This window comes from Talpa occidentalis, unplaced genomic scaffold (genome assembly GCF_014898055.3).
Source record: "Talpa occidentalis isolate TD23 unplaced genomic scaffold, MPIMG_talOcc4v2.1 talOcc4.4, whole genome shotgun sequence".
Lineage (NCBI taxonomy): Eukaryota > Metazoa > Chordata > Mammalia > Eulipotyphla > Talpidae > Talpa > Talpa occidentalis.
The window spans coordinates 49,882,366-49,902,005 of NW_023604295.1; the positions used below are offsets into that span (position 1 = coordinate 49,882,366).

The 19,640-nt window shown below is 39.1% G+C and overlaps 1 protein-coding gene across 3 annotated transcripts in view; it reads left to right on the plus strand.

Moving 5' to 3' along the window:
* The window catches only part of LSAMP (limbic system associated membrane protein), a 615,816-nt gene that overhangs the window by 561,237 nt on the left and 34,939 nt on the right, over positions 1-19,640 (plus strand). For all 3 annotated transcript variants that reach the window (XM_054700551.1, XM_054700552.1, XM_054700553.1), the window contains exons 4-6: positions 9,001-9,135; positions 17,150-17,270; positions 17,747-17,895. In XM_054700551.1, coding sequence (XP_054556526.1) covers positions 9,001-9,135; positions 17,150-17,270; positions 17,747-17,895 — 405 coding nt within the window. The remainder of the gene's footprint in view (positions 1-9,000; positions 9,136-17,149; positions 17,271-17,746; positions 17,896-19,640) is intronic.

A 19,640-nucleotide genomic window follows, 5' to 3' on the forward strand; every position in this document is an offset into this window, starting at 1 on the left:
ATTTCAGCATATGTATTTTAAGTATTTCAGCCCTTTTGAGTAAAAAGTTAAAATTCAAATTATTAATCTTTTGCAGCATTTTGAGGTAAGCCATCTGTATCCCGTCTCCGACCTAGATGGTTAAATTTCTTCTTTGTAGTTGACTTTGGTTTATAAAGACCTCAAAAAAACAAACAAACAAACAAGTGAGTCCATAAAGAGACAATGTGTAAATAGAAAGAAAAATGTAGTTTTCTTCTTCGTTTACTTTCAGTTGCTTAGAAAGAATCTCTTCTTCAATGTCCTTTAAACATCCAAATTCAAAAGGTATGAAAACTCATTTTATTGGCCCCCCTCATGGGAAAATACCACCCCATCCCCAAATCAGTCAAACCAAGAACTTTGGGGTCATCCTTTTCCCTCACTTGTCACTTTAATTAGAGGGGAGTTGGTGAAAGTAGTACCCTGCCACCGTGGGCTTTCTTCATTTCAACCGTTTAAACTTGGGTGGTGGCCTTTTTCTCTCCCTTTGTTTTTATTTAAAAAGAAGTGGAGGAAACATCCTCATGCACTGCTTTTTAAATGAAGTGACTTGTCAAGTCAGAGACTGTGGCAGTAATCTGAAAGGCAGTAAATTTAGCGACTCTCACTTGCACTGACAGCCTGTCACGCGCTTGAAACATAAATAGCAGTGGAGACAAATCGCTGCTGTTTTCCTATTAAGCTTTGGCCCACTGGCCTCATAGCCTTCCAGGAGCCTGTGGGCCCAGCCGGGGAGAAGGGCTGCTTTCAAGAGCAGGCATGTGCTGGCTCCCACTCCCTCCCCCTCCGCCTGTGTGTGTCCTCCTACCATGCAGCCAGGCCAGTTCCCACTGCATCCATTGCTTTACAGGCTAAAATCCCCAGTCAGGATCAAGGGGCCTGGTATGCAGAGGACTGGACCCAAATTGAATGTTGCTGGGGTAATTCCTAGAGCATGCATTTTGCTATAAACAAGAAGCAAATTGCCAGACTCCTTCCTGTTATTCATGTTGACCCTTGAGCAAGCAAATGTTGTCCACTTTATGGAAAATGGTAACACTCTAAGAACACTGCTTCAGTTCATTCTGAAAACATTTTCTTTTCTGCCCTACCACCACCCCTTATCCCCACTTCCCGCTTCATTACTTATTTATTGATGTTAAGCAAGAACAGCTCCGTCAATTGGGCTAAAGGTTACTAGCAGTGGGTCTAGCTGAGGCTGGGTTGTGGAGGTGAGCATTATGGGGCCTTTATAGTGACAGGGTTAAGGACCAGAAGGGGTTATCAAGTGCTTTGTTTTAATTAACTTTCAAAGGTTTCTGGGGCAGGCACAAAACTATGCCTAGCAATCCTTCCACTGTGCAATTGCCCTGCTGAGTTTAACACATTCACTTATAAAATGCCAATTGATTTATGTGACTCTTAACAACAGCAACCACTGCTCTCATCTCTCTTAATATTTAATCCTCAGCCATGGCAGAGTCACTAATGACAGGCCAGGTGATACCCCTACAGTTTCAATGACAATGGTGAAAGATCTTGGTTGATGCTGTTTCTGTCCAGCATTTATAATCCCTGCCTGCCTTACCCTCTACTTAGAAAACAGGCTAGAAAACAATTAACACCTGCAAGAACTTTTATTTTATTCCAAAAGACTCCTCTAAGCAAGAATTTTGACTTTTTTTTTTCTTTGGCAGTTTTACCTCTTTGTCTCTTCTTCCTCATGCCCCTAAAATAAAAAAAATTAAAAAAAATGACAGCGAATCCTTGCTTCATGACATGTTTGGAAGGGAGGGAGGGACAAAGGAATGAGGGAAAGCAGAAAGGAAGGAGAAACAAAGAGAGAGAGGTAAGGAGGGAAGGGGAAAAAACAATTATAAAACTTAGAATCTCATGGGGGCTAGAAGCTTCCACTGAACATTAAATGACACACAAAATACTAAACAGAGCAAACCCAGAGTCTTCACACCACCACTCCCATTCTTGGATGTGTCCTATCACATAGAGATATTTGTTCCTCCTGCTGTATTTTGGGCGGGCTCACCGGATTGCCACACCATTCTACAACTTGCCTGCTCTGATTTTCTCCATGTGTGTTTTTCACCTTCCTGAAAACTGAACTTTTCCTGGTAAGTCTCTCCTAACATAAGTCCATGCTGCACTGTTTTGTAGCTCCAATGCTGGCTCTTGGCATTTCTGTCTACCAGTGTCTTTATTGGAGGAACCTCTACAAATAAATGGATGGGCGTTAAACTTTTAATTACCAATTTTTTTTTCACATTAATCGCTTTATTTGGGTCTCTTGGTGAGGAAGCTAAGTGAAAAGGATAAATCCTATAAAAGCTGAACACTGTCCATTTACTTTACCTATATATAACTGAGCTGCAAAGCTTTGGAAATCCCCAGATATCCTGTCCTCAACCTTCCATTTTATATTCAGAAGACAACAGATCAGCAAATTCTGAGAGCTACGAATTTAGACAACTCCAGCCACTCTGGACACTCTGATGATAGATAAAAGAGCCATGCCTCTCTGGGTATATGTGGATGCCAAAAGTCCACTGATCTGATTAAACCTCAGCTCTCCCTTAATAACCTTATAACTTGGGCAAAGTTTCTGTGTTCCTGATTTCTTCATCTGTAAGCAATCTTAATGCTATTGTGCATTAAATTAGATAATGTGTGAGTCTAGTGTCTAGCGTTTATTAAGTGGCTGCTCACTTCACAGTCACTCTGCAATAGTTCTCAAACAATCCAGCACCCTGCTGCACACTGGGGATACAACAATGAGCAAAACCAGACATCGAGACCGCAGTGCTGAGCCTTGTAGTGAATGAGAGCTATTATCAATACAATTCCCTTTCAGAGAATGACATAGGGGATCCTGATTTCACTCCTAGCATTTAGAAGGGCAGAACAGTTTCTAAAAACTGACACCAACTAGGGGGTAATGATTAAGTAAGAGTGCTTAGCAGGAAATCATGGCGCAGGACTGAAAAGGATGCATGGATGGTAGCCTCTGGTTGGATGCTGAGATCAAACTATGTCAGCTAGCTGGTTTTGTGTATGTGAAGGCAGAATTGTGAACTGAAGTGAATTGGGTCCCACTAGATGCCAGGAAAATTAATACCAGGGGGTTCTTCATTTGGCCTATGCCCATTTATAGAGCCAAAGCCAGTGGTGAATCTCTCCTGGTATTGTGTGTGTCTCTGGTTTCTGGGTAACATCTATACCCTTTGGAGCCACAGAAGGCATGGGGCAATTTGCATAATCCATACCCTGTTTTGTGCTGCTATTCTAATAAGGAATATTTCTGCAATAGAGCGACCCACCCCATACCCTTCCATGTTGCTCAAATATCTTAATAGTCAAATGCCTCTTTCTCTAGAGTACCTTTTCTCCTTTCATCTCCGTTCCTATAATTCTTCCTTAAAATTACCCTCGTTTCATCACTTCTCTTCATTCCCCCGTCTCCCTCAGTCTTTTCAATTCTTTGCTCTTTCTTTCCTGTGTCTCCTATTCTCCTCTAATTGCTGCTTTTCGCAAAAGTGTCTGCCCCCAACCTCTGTTTTCTGTCAATAAGGAATCATTTCCCACTCTTCACCCCTCCCTCCATGGGTGATGAGAAGTGGGAATGAGAAATGGTTTCAACCTTTGGACAGAAACACTGTCAAACACTAAAGGATCTCTCAGGTGGGCTGTGAAGCTGAGAAACAAAAACTTCAAAGGACCTGCAGAGAGACATGGCTGGAAATATAAACAAAACCCCATTGGAGGCATTTTTTTTCTAGATTTCTTGTGTTTCTCTCTTTCTTCCTTTCTTAGCATGTTTGTGTAGGACGTGACGTGCAAAGAAAGTAGGGAGAGAAGCAAAAACAGAAACAAGTGAGTATGTCTTTAGGAAAAAAAAAAAAGAGAACATGAAACATACCGTTAGAACAGAAACTTGTTATGGCATTTGAAGTTAGCAGAGAAAACTTCAAATGGCATCTCTGATTCATGATCCTTTTTTGTTTTATCTGTACAGGTAGAATTTCATAGCTTTGCTTTTGCTCAACACCTTCACTCCATAGACCCACAACACAAACAGGCCCACATATACCCTACAAGACAGGTTCTATTCTACTTCTTTGCTTTCCATTAACCTGTAAATGTGTTTGTCTTTGTAATTAATGTATAACTGTCACTTGCAAATATTTAAAATCAAGTGAGTAAAGGAATGTCAATCCCATTTCAAACACATCTTTCCTTCTGTGAAAAAATGATCGCTGGAGGTGTCATACAGTACTGAGAAGTCTCTTCTCATAATAGTGGGAAAAGAATTCTCCCATCACCTAATATGTAAGAGCCATTGGAATTCTAATTTTTAAAGTCATAAACACTCAATTTAAACCAGTTTCCCAAATTTTATTTCCCATGTTTCCAATAAAGACTGAAGGCAGATACTCTGATGATTATTAGGATAGTAGTCTTTTTTTTTTTTTTTCTAATTCCAAAGGACTGATCATGTCCTGGGGAATTTTCAAGAATAGGCTCATTTTGCCTTTTGAGCAAATATTTGAATGTTAGTAACTTTGTATGTTATTTCCTAAAAATCAGAGTGAATGGGTTATATATAAATAAATAGCTCTCTGTGTGTGTGTGTGTGTGTGTGTGTGTGTGTGTGTGTGTGTGTGTGAGATGGGGCAGGGGCCACCTATAGGGAGAAGGAGAGGAAGAAAGAGAGAGAGAAAAGCACCATGGAAATTTATTTAATTTCAAATGGCTGGTAGCTTACAAATGCCTAGTTGACCTTGGAAGTCTTAATAAATCAGTATTTTGATTGTGAACTCTACATGTTTCACCCAAGAACATTTCTCTGAAGGCATTGTGCTCATAGGGCAGCACCTGCCTTATTTAATTGGAATCATTCCTGGCTGATTTGCCTCTGCATTAGGGCACAGCCAAAAGAATGCTTTCCTCTTGCCATTAGCTCTAGGCCCTTCTCTCTGACTTATGAAGAAATATTAAAAGAACTAATATGTACAACTTGAGTAAACAGTGACTAAGAGGGGATATGCTAATTATTGCAAGAGTCTGAAAGGTACATACACTGAGGAGGATGAGAAGTTATTTAGCTTGGTAGCTGAATATTGCCAGGAGACACAAAAGCACATTAAGCAAAGGGAGATTTAAACTAAACACCAGATCCCAGAATAAATATAACACTCAGCGACGTGAGCAAGCTTGTGGAAATAGGTTGAGATGTTTAAAATACCAAAATATTGAAATTTGCATTTCAAGTAAATATTTATACAAGGGCAGAAAATAATAGATAGGAGCAAGAGAAGCGTCCACATTGAAGCCAAAGGGCTCTAGCCCAGCAGAGAACTTGAACAGCAGGTTAAATGTCACCTTCTGACCTGAGAGGCTTTTTAAGGTTGAGCAAGTAAAGGGCAAAGGTGACAGGATTCTTGGGTTGAGAGCAGCTGGTCAGCACAAGCTGAAAGAATGGAGACAGGTACCTGATGGGCCAGATACATTGGGACCGAAGGAGAAGAGCAATCTGAGAGCATCTTAGAATTGTGAGACTCAAGATTAATGTGCTGAGTTCTGCTTTAAAACAAGAAACTGCAGTTGCTCAGATGAAAGAAATGGCATTGTGCCTAATTCCACAGGGTTGCAGTTGGTCTCTCCACACCTTTTTCTGAAACAATAACTCCACGCAGTGGACACATCCTCAGCACTTGGCCAGCGATGCCCTGTGCAGCCCTTGCACAGCAGAGGACTCATTGTGCCCTTTTCTCTGCAGTGAAGGGGCACCTGTAGCATCAGTGAAAGGGACTGGACCTGCACACCAGCTCCTCGTGTGGGAATACTTGGCCACTTTTCAAAACTTACCTCTGTTTTCTTAAGCTAGTTGATATGTTGAATCTGCTCTCATTTCTGCTTGTATTTCTGAATTCAATTCTGTTAACTCAACGAACAGTCAGAGAGTAATCTCTGTCGTATCTTGCATGGGCTCAAGAGGATATTGCTATTTAAGACATGGTCCTTGTGGAATTTTCAGTCTGGTTCTTTGACTTTCTAACATCAGGAAAGTTTCCATTTTCTCTCAAATCACTATGAATTCCTGAGACCTACTCAAGTATGAGGGATAATGCACTGTGGACAAAGTCTCCTGCGGGTGTAAGTAAAATAGATTAGTAAGAAATGCTAGGAAGTGTAAGAGATTAAGGTAGAGGATCCAGAGGAAGAATGATGACAAGAGGAGGCCCAGAGGCGTTGTTTAATATTGTTGATGTTGTCAGGCTGGTTGAGAGAGGGCCATCTAGTTTCTCTTACCTATGTTCAGACTGCACCTGGACACTCCTTCACGCCAGAGGAGCAGCTGTGTACACTGTGCTGGAGACAGGGGCAGCCATGGCAACTATCATGAAGAAGAAAAAAGATCTTTCTGACTATATGTGAAAGTACTAAGGAAAAGCCCCTTTATCTTGCAATAGTACCTGGAGAAATTCTTCCTCAGAGATATGAGATTAAAAATCCATCCCATGAGGATCTGCATTATTACTTGCTGATCAGTGAAAAATGAGATTATTAATACCTGCACCAGCATGGAAGAATCCCAGGTCCAAAGCCCAATGACATGACATTATTATCTCTAGTCCATTTTAGTATTAACTCAACTTGATACCGTCTTCCCAAACTGCTAGAGCCTTAGTTAGTGCTGCTAAAAATCATTTCTCCAGAAACTGGTTTAGATCACTCAGATATTCAAAATACAATATAGAGATCTATAACCCACCATTTTTAGACATTGTAAAGATTGGATTTAAAAATAGTTCAGCATTGTTATCCAACTATAAGAACACTGTACATACTGTTCTCTTTCTTCTATTAACTCTGTGTCCACCTGGGAATCAGGTTAGTTGGTTATGAACAAGGACAGGGCAGAAATCCTAAAACCTAAATCCTGAAATCATCTTTAACTCTTCTCATTACAACCCACCATGACCCTCAAAATCAATAACCCTGCTTACTGTCAGTTTTACGTCTGCACTCCAGGTTTTTAATGAGCTTACACTTATTTTGCCCTGCAATTGTCAGAGTTGCCATTAGTCTTTAGATTGTTTATAATTAGCTAAGAGATTCTCAGCATCAATTAGTTGGCATAACTCCTACTCCACAAATGCAAATACACAGGAAAGATATTTTTTTCCTCTTCAAACCCAAATCCTGCCCAGCTAATTCAAAGAAGTGGACAATTACCCTTTCTGAGATTTCTGTTTATTTTCCCACCACAATCCACTTCTGTGACATGTGAAGTCAGGTCTGACTACTTACTTGGATAGGAAGAAGAAAGGAGGAGAAAACAGACAGGAAAAAAATAGCCTTTTATAAATAATATGCAGCTGTATACGTATAGTTTGATTCTAAAACAGTTTCAGTAGATGCATATGCTAAATTATGTACAGAACTTCAGAACTAAATAATTTTATGTAACTATTGCCTATTTGTTGTTGGAACTGCAGAGGGTCCTCAAAACTAATGCTATTGACAATTGACAGAAGACATGAAGCTCGGAGCACTCCTGACAGTTGTGCTGTGGAAAGTTATCAAAGAGGCCCGATGTTCTATTGGGAGCCTGGTTAACAGGCTTAGCTGACATATTTAGACAGTGAATTTGTCTCTGTGCTGGCTGGCTGTTAGGTTGATTTGGCCATCAGGGAATTTCCAGAAAAGGAAAACAGCTTGTGGCATTTGAGAAGAGCTATTAATTGGTACCATTTCGTGTACGATGACCAGAAGCAAGATTTCTTCATGGTGGCAGGCCTGTGTTCTTTAACACTCTCCCAGCTGCTCTATCCTAACCCAAGCAGCAGTGGGGTTTTGTAATTCAAGGATCAATGTGTCTCAATTTAAATAGAGTTAAATCCATAGGTCTTTCTGGTCAAGCTCTCCCCACTGCTCAACACTTTTTCCTCCGTACCATCTCTTCCCCTTTTTCTTTTCCTCCTTTACTTCCTGTTTTCTCTCTCTCTCTCTCTCTCTCTCTCTCTCTCTCTCGTTTACTTTTAACTGAAGTAATATTGGGGTGCCCCATCAGGTTTTATCACCATAGTGTACCCACCACCAACTTCTCACACTCTCTCTCTCTTAATTAAAGAAAGCTTCTACTCTTGAGCTACCTTTATTAAATTGACACCTCTAACTTTGTAGGAATTCCCAAAAAGGGTCCTCAGCCTATAACCTCAACTGCTTAAGGCAGTGGTACTTTGCTTCCTACCCTTTGTCGCCACATGACACATTCTGTCACAAAACATTCCATCAGCAGCACATTTGCATGGATCTGGTCCACGGCTGGAAAGCTCAGGATGATATAATTTGACACTAAACAAGGAAGCTGTGGCTGTGAAACAGTTTTGAAATGAATTCCTATGAATGTAATTCCACATAATCTGGAGGAGAAGAGTGACACTTTCTCAAAAAGAAGCCATCTCTTCTAATAACAACTTGGTTGGAAGAGTACTTTGCAGAATGGTGTAATTGATGATCAATACTTCATCCCTCCTAGCCCTTCACAACTTCTGTGCTCCTCCCCCCAACTTCAACTTTGTTTTAAACCCTTAGCCAATGACTGCCTCTTAGCCAATGACTGCCAGCTTCTTGCCTCTCATTCAGGAAAACTGTGAAGTGGGACATGAGCTGTCCCCAAAGCTCCTGATGGATCAAGCTGAGCTGCCTTCCTTGGGTTGTGACATTGCATCCTTGCTTGGCTTCCTTCTCTCCAGGTCCGATTTTTTCACACCCTTACCAGTTTTTCCTGAGAACACATCCTCCTTAATCACTCTTACATGACTTTTTGCCTTGGGTCTTTTGTGGAATCTGACCTCAGAAAGAGAACATTGTCAAATTATTGAAAAGCCACATGAATTTACTGCTTCTAAAATGAAAAAAAGAGGCATTCTGCTGCATTAGCTTTATAAAACAATCTTTCATATCTCTTTTGTTTTTCAGGAAGAGAATTTGAAGGAGAAGAAGAATATCTGGAGATCCTGGGCATCACCAGGGAGCAGTCAGGCAAATATGAGTGCAAAGCTGCCAATGAAGTCTCCTCGGCGGATGTCAAACAAGTCAAGGTCACTGTGAACTGTGAGTATGGCAGGAATCAGCAGTTGCTATGTTCCCAGAGCCCACCTCCACCTCCAGCAAGCTTAAAGTTCCCATTAGCAAAAGAACATTGCATTTCAAGCAGATGCTCTTCTGGTCAGGGATGCACATTAATACATTGGACAGATCCAAGGGCAGGACTTGGCCTTTGAATTTGATAAATCAACTCTACCATCTCTAAATATAACCTATAATACATTTAACAATACACTCTATCCTTTACCCAGACTACAGAATTAAGAAAACATGATCAGACAACACTAGCATTTCTGGCAATCACTATTCTGGTCTTTGTGGAAACCAAGGTCATACCACTTTGAAAAATGCAATGATTCATATTGATTTAAGCGGAAATTCCATTGAGATGCATTTTTTTTGGTCAAAAATAAATGACTCAGGAACTTATTTTATCTTCTGCTATTTAACTAATTGGCCTTGAGAGCAAATCCAAGTCACTGTAGTTGGATATCAAGTGTCCCCTACAGCTAACAGGGATACCAGATAAGTTAATTTTGGTTATCTAGTTGTTCTAAAATATGGACATTAGAAAGGAAGATTTCACTAGGATGCATAGGTAAGTGGGCATACTTTGAACTTCTCAGATGAAAAGATCCTTAGATGTAGTTCAAAAGATGGGTAGGGGGGGATCCACATGATATGTGTCACCCAGCAAAGGAAAAAAGAGAATTCGTTTACTAAGTTCAGTTAGGAGTGACTTTACACATTATTCAAATTCAAGTTCATACAATACCCAATAATGACTAGTTAGGACAAATTTATTTACTGAAAGTTCTTCTTTTCTATGCATTTAATACAAGTACACAAATACATATCCTATACACATAAACACAAACATTGTGCATGCACACATACAAGTATATATATGCATATGAATATAACGCACATATACACATGCTTTCTACATATATTCACACCTTTGAACACATAGCACACCTGCACAGACACATGCACACATAAGCACACAGACACACTGCCCAAACAATAACACATATTTGAATGTAGGCTTTATACAGGGAAGGGTTACTTCCATATCCTCCATGTAGTTGCCTACGTTCCAGTGATTCTATATAAATTCCCTGGCAAGGTACATCCATTTAACTCCATTTTAGAATCTGAGATGCTGGAACCCAAGGAATTAGATTATCTTTCCCAAGTAATGCAAAAATAAGTATAAGAATAAGGATACAGACTCAGACCTGTTTGATGCTAACACCCATGCTCTCAGGAGAAAAAACAAAAGGAGGATGGGTTTTCAATTCTTGGTACCTACTATGTTCAGCACTGGATTAAAGGATTGACATTTGTCATTTAATCCTCACAGTAAATTAATGAGATAAACAGCTTTCATTCAACTTAGAAATTTGAAAACTGAGGCTAAGAGCCCTGTGGAAATTGGCCAGTCTATGCTGGGGTCCTCTATTTCCTTTGGCTTTGCTCCAGCCTTGCAGCCTTCTGAAACAGACAAGTCACTCTCCCTCACACCTTACCTGGAAGAATTTAACAGATATGACTCTGTCGTAGACATTGACGACTCATTTCCACGAAGCAAGGGGCTGTGTTTGATGAGTTCTGAAGTGCTTTCATCCCATAGCAGTCTGTGATTTTTTGAAATGCCAGTATTACTATTCTCTTCCAGTACTGGGTGTGTTTCAAAGACACATTAATGATCTCAATGTTAGAAAATGCTGTAGGACCTTTTTTAACATGAAAGGCAATTTCTCTGGGTGTTTGTATAAGTCTATAATTAGGTTAGTTAGCTTCTTTTATGTACACACAGCCATGTCATCATCTCCCACCTCTTCTCTGATTTTTGGAGTTAAGATTTCATTTTCTCTTAATTGACCTTCATCTTAATTAGATTTCTGAAAGCCCAATCATGGAATACATAGAAAATATTTATGCTTCCATTGTGTGCAACATCAAAGTGGTCTGCATTGCAGATAGTCCCCAAGATCAAAGCCAGCCGCCTGGGTCCTATTATTATTAGCACAATTAGTCTGACATTGCTCTTCTCTACTGTCCCCAAAGTATAACTTAGAACAGAAGAAAATACTGATAATTTTCAAGAAATGATTTTTATGAAAACGTGAACTTTTGCTCTAGATGAATAAATCACAGAAGAATATGAGCAGAACCTCAATATTCTAAAAAGACACCTCATAATATATGGAAATCTATCACGAACTCAAGCACCCAGTATGTCCTAACAAGCAGCACCAAGCATACGCCTGACTGATAAAATAACTCAATAAAGGTATACTTTATTGAACATGGCACAGGTAAACTCTCTCCCTACTTTACAAATGATGTGAGTGGCAAATTAGGAAGTATCAATTTCCTTTGGAATCACCTTTTACCAACACTTTACAGACTGTTTTTATACTACATAGAACAACTAATCGTTGCATCTTTTATCCTGTTTAAACATTCATCCTATTTAACTTTATTAAGTAGATGAAGTCTTTAGGATTAAATTATAGAGCCAGATCTCCATAGCCAAACACATATATACTGAAAAATATTTAATATCACCTCTGCAAATTCATCTAGCCTACTAAAGAAAATATGCCATTATTTTAACTGATTGCTCTTCCTTTTCGAAACACAGGGTTTGGAATTAGGTCAGAGGATCAGAATGGCTAATGTCTAAGTAAAACTAAAAAAAGGAAAAGAAAAATTTCAGTGCTAGTAATTTTCTGCTACCAGCATTTCATTGATTCATTTACATACTTGCCAACAGATATTTGTTGAGGGCACTGAGAAACCAGAGCAGTGAACAAGAGTGACATAACAGTTTCTCCTGTTTAGCTCATAAGCTGAATTCTAGAGTTCCCTTTTTACTTCTCTGGGATAATCCTTCTCCACAGTTGGTCTCCAACATTGTGTGTAGCCATTTGACATGCAAAATCTATTTTCTAAGTGGTAGGAAGTCCTGGAGTGTAGAGAAGCTAAATTATTGACCTGAAATCCCTTCAACTGAGTAAGCTTAGTAAAATCATGTACAATAGACAAAATTTCTGTTTTTTTTTTATATCTTACTTATAGCATGTGCCTAATTTCTTCCAGATACCAGCCCTAGAAACACATGTCCTCTCATTACAGGGTCTAGGTGTAATCCCTCAATTTCAGTTCTCACAGTGTACTAGAAGTATTGACTTATGAAGTTTATCTCATCCTAATACCAGTATCCTCTATAGAGAGAGAGCATAATAAATGTTAAATGAATACAGACTAAATTTTATTAGAAATCTTCCTCTACTGGACTTTTTCCCTATTCCTGGAGAATGCCCTCAATCCTTGTGCTCCCCCAGCACTCAATCCCTCCCTCACCCCATTGACCAGCTAATATTCCCATTTTTCTGTGTCCCTTTGAACTCAGTTCTGCCTCCACCCTGGTCTCCAAACTAACCAACCCAACAGATATGCCGATGGACATGGGATACTGGCATTTCGAAAGCTCATCCTTATTTTTATAGCCATTTATTTAGAGGAAGCAGAGGATACCTGCCATAGAAAATGAAGTTGGGACTAGAGACATCTGTTTGTGTCCAGATATATATGTATTTTAACTGGACTTCATGATGAAACATTAGGGAAATGACGGCTCAAAGATGGAACCAGACTGTCCACCTTTCGAGCTATTTGTGGCTGTGTCTCCTTTGTTTATTCTTATATTTGGATGATATCAGAAAAGAAGCATCCTGACGCTTGTGACTCCATTATGGGATCTTCATTAGAAAACTTCAGTAAGAATCCAGTGTACTGTGATTTTCTGCCATAACTTTGCAATTTAAATAAGAGTCGTGATTTTCTGAGTATGTTCAAAGTAGCGAGACTATGCTAGAGATTTTATGTGATCACTACAATCGTCACAACAGCAGTGACTAAGCAAGGATGGGGGTGTATTGGAGTGCAGGCTTGCCCAGCAAGGAAGAGTGTTTATCACTGACATTATTTAGCATATTGAATGTAGTATTGTTGATAGGTGGTGATTTTTTCAAAAGACAAATTTTAGTTTTATTATTGTTTCTAAATTCTCTACAGACAATTTCACTTATTGCCTACATTCTTTGCTCCTAGTCTTTTGGTCCACCATTGCAAAACCACTCAGGAGATAATTAAATCAGCCCCAGACAGAGAGGGCAAAATTGATGCTCAGAATTTATAAGCATTCTCAGTCACAAAATAAGAACTTGTGAGTGATAAGTTGTGAGTCTAACCCAGGTCTAACTCCAAACGTCCTCTTTTCTTCCCAGATATCATGTGAATAATAGTAATAAAAATAATAAATGTAATCTTCTTAGGTGTTAAATGTGTTCTTTTATACGTGATTTCACTTAATATTTGCATCAAATATGTAAATACTTGAGACAAGCAGGCGGGTGTCATCACCTACCTTCACAACTCAGGACTCCAAGAGGTCAACATGTCACTTCTAGGAGTGAATTGAGCTCACATCTAATGAAGGCTTAAAGCCATCAGGTCATTGTTTGCTGTGCCATTTTTGGCTCTTTGTAAAAGAACTATGTAACATTCACCTTTCAAGCTCCCTAATGGTGTTTCATGCTCCCCTAATGGTGTTTTTCCTTATTAGGAACTCATTTCTGTCTAAGGAAGCAAAGAGAAGTTCAGGTCATGAAATTTGTAACGTGGATTTAAATCCAGACTCCACCAAATGCTGGCCATGTGAATTTGGTTAAGTTACTAACTCTATCTGTCACCTCATTTATAAAATGGGGCTAATAATACTTACCTTCTAGGGCCATTATCTGGATGAAAGTAATCTTTAAAGCCCTACTAAAATGTTGCCACATGGCAAATATCTATAAATTGAATCCTTTATTAAGAATTTTGTTTTTTGTTCTATTATACCAAATAGTAGCATGATTAAATAAATGATATTGCTTGCTAGGACACAGTTGTTTTCTTAGTCATTCTAAGAGTTGTGTTATTGATAATGTCATTCTAAGAGTTGTGTTATTGATAATGTCAAAAGAAGAAAAGCTTTGTTAATATTTTCAGAAGCCAGAATTTTGAATAATAAAATTGGAAGACTTGACAGCTATAAGCTATTCCAAAATCAAGTAAAAGAATAATAGTGAACCTCTATACCTTATTATTAAGCCATATTTTTATTATAACCGTATTTTGAGCAAGGACACCTATTATTTTAAATATACTAGGCATGCTACAATAGGAGTTTTAACAATTTTTCTTAGCCTTACCTATGCAGAATTCATTATAAAAGAATTTTGAAATACTCATTCCAATAAGCCATGAAAGAACAAACTTGTACTAGTGTATCCTTTGAGAAATATTAGCAACAGGATCTTCATACATTTATCATTATCTGTGAATTTACCCTAGATTTTCAAGGAGAGAAGCAAGTGTTTGGCCTGTGTTATTGACCGGTGTCATTCTGTCCCAAGATTAGTGCACTTAAAAGTGTTCAAGAATAAATTCACTGTTGCTTTTCCCCTGCTCTGAGGAGTGAGCTAATGAATACCTTGCTATTTATCTGTTATGTACACTTTCAGACATAAGTAGAGGAGACATAAGGTAGGCCCAATTGTCTCCATTGTCATAGATCAAAATGGTTAGAGGTAGGAGTTTAGTATGGCTGACTTTCCTCCCCAGTCATGGCAGTGCTGAGTTCAGGCATTGCAGTCTTAGCAAGAGCATGATGGAGTGAGCCCAGCATGGAGAAACAGAAGAACCTCTGCTCCTAACCAGAAACTTGGCTCCAGAAAAAAGAGGGGGAACACAGGAGCTAAACAAACCTAATCTGTTCTTACTATTTGCTATGTGCTCTGGCTATTTTATAGCAGCTATTTGCTCTACTTTTTAGGGAAAAAAAAAAATTCCTTCTCCCTGGTACCAGGGTAGGGATATATACTAAATAAGTTCCTGCCACAGAGAAGGAAACATTCAGGGCAAGGAGGAACTAACTATAGGCTGGGACCTGCATTCCTGGTACCACAGAGGAGTGCCTGGAGGCATCCACCAAGACATTGCTATACTAAGGATCATCATCCTCCACAACATGAGTGGTGAATCGTTTAAAGTCAACTCCTTGTATAAAAATGGGGAAGTGGGGCCTCCTGGTGGCACAAGAGTTTAAGACACAACCTATGAAGCTGTCTGCAGCTACTGCAGCACGAGTTCGATCCCCGGACAGGGAAGTGACCCACATGGCACAGCAGACCTCTCCTGACTCACCCACTGCTCCACTCAGCAGTATATTTCAGTCAGTCTGCCTGTTCTGTTCCTCACTTTGTCTCTGATGAATCCTCTGACCCCCCACAACTCTGGCCTGTACCCCAGTTCTTATATGCATAAATAAATAAATCTTTTTTTAATGAGGAAGTAAAGACTCTGATGGGTGCAGACACTTGCCCAGACCTCAGATCTAGTTAATGAATAAGCAAATCAAACCTCAGGTTTCCTATTTCTGACTGCTACCCCTATCTCCTACCCCATGGAATAGATGAATGAATTATCATTTTAAAAGTTAGCAACTTAAGGGTTAAACAAGTTATGGGTATGAAAACACACTTGGCTCATACTGTTACAATTGCCCATGTGTGAGGGATGGGCAGTTTTAATTAGAATTTGGAATTTTTTTAAAGCTGTAAAAGATAATATTGATGATTAAAGTATGGTTCCCTCATTTTATAGATAATAAAACCAAGACACAGAGAGATAAAGTGTGTGATGGGCGGTCCACACTGACAGACTAAAATTAAATTTCTGGATCCTAGTTTTCAAGCCAGGGTTCTTTCTGGTGTGCATTTGCCTTATTGTACCTATACAAAAATGAGCAGATGTGTCTAAAGCAAAACACCACCACAACAACAACCCACTCCAGTACACCTGTTTATACACAGGGAGACAGTGTTTATCCAAATGTGTTTAACTCCTTTCTGAGAATGATTTAGAGATGCCCAAATTTATGTAAAAATGAAACAGGGGACACAATTGCAGAACAAGCTGATGTTTTTTTACATCCTTTTAAACCAAGAAGATCAGATTCTTCTACAGGCGGAAAACTTAAAAAATAGTTTCTGAATATGGAGGAAAAAATTCAGAGATAAGTGAACTGAATAATGTGCTGATGAGCAGAAATTTAAATGATTTTTTTTATACCAGAGTTCACTTTACTAATTTCCTTAAATAAGTTTTTTTTTTTTTCTCCACAAAATCTAAATAGGCTATTTGGATCTATTTTTTCCATGTCCTCACAGCCAAGTTGCCATTTTCTGGCAAATGACTTTGGACAGAAAAATCCTTTTTCTCCTTGAAGATTCATAACCTGCACAAACACAGCACCAACAAGCCAGGAGCTTGCAATCACCATGTTGACTCATGGAAACATTTGTTCCATAGGGTTGTTTGAAAGAATCATAACAAATAAGAATGTCAGATATGCCTTTGAGCTCAATTCAAGTCTGTTACAGTTTTGTAGACCCAGTCCTGAGTTGAAAAATATTGAGTGCACAAGTCCCAGGCAGAGTATAAGACTGAGACAACAGGAAGGCTTCTACATACCAGGACAGACTTTAAACTTCACCCTCATACATAAAAGCAGAATCACCTGGGTCATTGCAATTGGAAACACATAGGAGAAAAGAAGGTAATCACTTAATACTACCTTGTCTTTCTGAATTCCTGTAACAATGTCTAGCTAAGCTTTGGTTGGGAGAAGGTCAGTCTTCTGCTATTTCTTCAGACCTCTGAATGCTGTCTCAAACTATCATTTGAAATAGTTTGATGATGAATTTAAAAAAGAAAAGTGACGAAATTATGCCTTTAAAGTCCCAAATCCTATAGTATTATCACTTAACTTCTGAAAAGAAAAAAAGTTTGCAGATATTACAACCATTGAGGTTGTAATAGTTGATGTTTTACTGGAGGAAATAAAAAGAAATCCTGGATCACATCTTTTGGGTAAACTGTGTAACTATGCTTCCTACAGATCCTCCCACTATCACCGAATCCAAGAGCAACGAAGCCACCACAGGGCGACAAGCTTCACTCAAATGTGAGGCCTCAGCAGTGCCTGCCCCCGACTTTGAGTGGTACCGGGATGACACCAGGTAAGTGCCAGACCTGCCCCTGCCCTACTGCTCTGCTAGGTGGTCCAAGGGGCCCCAGAAGCCATAAAGAGAAAACCAAATTGGGCTGTCATTATGGAGTCTCCACTGTCAGACTCTTCCTTTCCCACATCTCTCGATCAAGTGCTTTGGGCCTGATATTGCCTAGCTGATGCTCCAGAGAACTCAGATGACATGCAACGAGATAGGTGGTTAAATGGGTAGTTTCCACCTGCATGTCTTTCTTGCCTACAGCAGAAACACAGTCCCAAGGGAATTCATTCATTTCTGAGTCTCATCTGTCAATGAACATAGATTCTGACAACATGGGATTTCGTGATGAAAATGAGGACTTCAGCAAGAAATAATTAATTCTAGCTACGTCCTCTCCTTTTTCCTCCCATGTGATGATGAGAAAGAAACCACTATCCAAATGTTCATCAGTGTTTCTTTTTACTCTTCTGTTTTTGAACTCATAGAATAAACAGTGCCAATGGCCTTGAGATTAAGAGCACGGAGGGCCAGTCCTCCCTGACGGTGACCAACGTCACTGAGGAACATTACGGCAACTACACCTGCGTGGCCGCCAACAAGCTGGGGGTCACCAATGCCAGCCTAGTCCTTTTCAGTAAGTATGGCGGAGCAGGGCCCCCCTCCGGGGAGGAGGTGGTTATGTTCTCATGTGAAAACTTGAAAATCATCTATTTAAGGTAAACATATATAAAAGTCAGACTATAGTTATTACAACAAAAATATAGGCATCTCAATCCCTGTGCATAAGGTGAGATTTACAAATGGTTTTGTCCACTCTCTTGGATAACTGCCTTGTGTTTTGTTGGTTTGGTTGGTTTGGTTTGGTTTTTCCTGATTGGATAAACTCTGAGAATAATCAGAGAAAGTGCATCTTTTTTTTTTATTTTTAAAATTAGTTTATTTAATTTGAAATTTTTTTCTTAACAGAAAGAACATATATATTGCCAAATCCGGTTAAAATGATAGAAAGTGCATCTTTTTTGATCATGGTCTCTTTAAGGAGCAAAGGCAATGTCAAGTGCAGGAAATGGATATCAGTTAAAAAATGGCAATGGTGAGCATAAATGAGGAAGAAATAGTCAGTGAGGATAGATAAGGTGCTGGGAGAAGAGAGAGGCTAGAAAAAGAAAGTGTATTTTTAACAACAAGAGGAAGGGTGGAATGAATGATTAAAACAATATAAAATCTAAGGGAGGAAAAATAGTTGTGGGGGAGTTTCATATGACAGTGGGAAACATTACTTTTCTGATATATTATTGGACTAGAGATGGAATTATAGAGCATTTCTGAAGATCAGAGAAAATCCAAAAGGCAGACAAAGGAGGGATCAATTTTTTTAAGTTGCTGATGTTTTCAGGAGAGCCCAACTTTGTAGCTTTGCAGCTTTGCCTCAGTACCATGTTACAGTCAGGTAATCGATCCCCTGTCGTTCTGGCTTCATGGCTGTGCACATAGAAGCAAGTCTTCCTGAGAAAGAGAAGTATAGATGGTGAAATCAGAGGAAAATGATAATGTTTGGAATAGTAATGTGTTTATCCAAATAAGTAAACCCCAAAAGTTAGCACTTGCTGGGCCAGAAAGTACATTTGGAATAAAGGAAGAATTCCGAAGAATTTACTTTTTTTTTTTTTTTGGGGGGGGGGGGACAAACAAGTCATGGGCTCTTTTTTCTGCCCCAGTTTTAACTGAAAAATCTAGAAACACTGTGGCCAGGAGAGATTCCTCCATCTTCCTTTATTCAGTTTAGATGAACCTACAAGGGGAAAAAAATATTTTTAGAAGAAAAATCAATTTAAGTGAGTTCCTTTGAAATGTGGTAGTAAAGTCATTTTATAACTACTCAAGATACCATTCCACTTATAAAAACAACAATGACAAATTCCTCTAAGTTCAGACTTCAATTTTTCCATTCACTCTCCCACTGGCTTCAACTGGTAACAAACAGTTCGATGGGATACAGCTACACAAATGCCATGTCAATATGAAGCTGAACTCATATCACTGTTTTCCTATCTCCAAAGACCAAACATCAGTGTTCTTGGCTTCAGCTAGAGACATCAGTATCTCAAGATACTTGAGAAGGTATTTATTAAGAAGTGTAGCTTCCTTCTTTATTTCTAACATGTAGGATTCCATAAATAAGGGGGGAGGAGTCTGGAAACAGCCTCAACAATGATTTTGAGTTTTTGACTCGTCTAAGGTAACTTGGTCAAGCAGAACAACATTCATTTAACTAGGAAGCTATTATAAAGATTAGAAAAGAGAAAATGGGACAATGGATTAGTTTTTAAAAGTGAACACTAAAAATTTGCATTAAAGTAGATTTTCTTCCTATCCCAC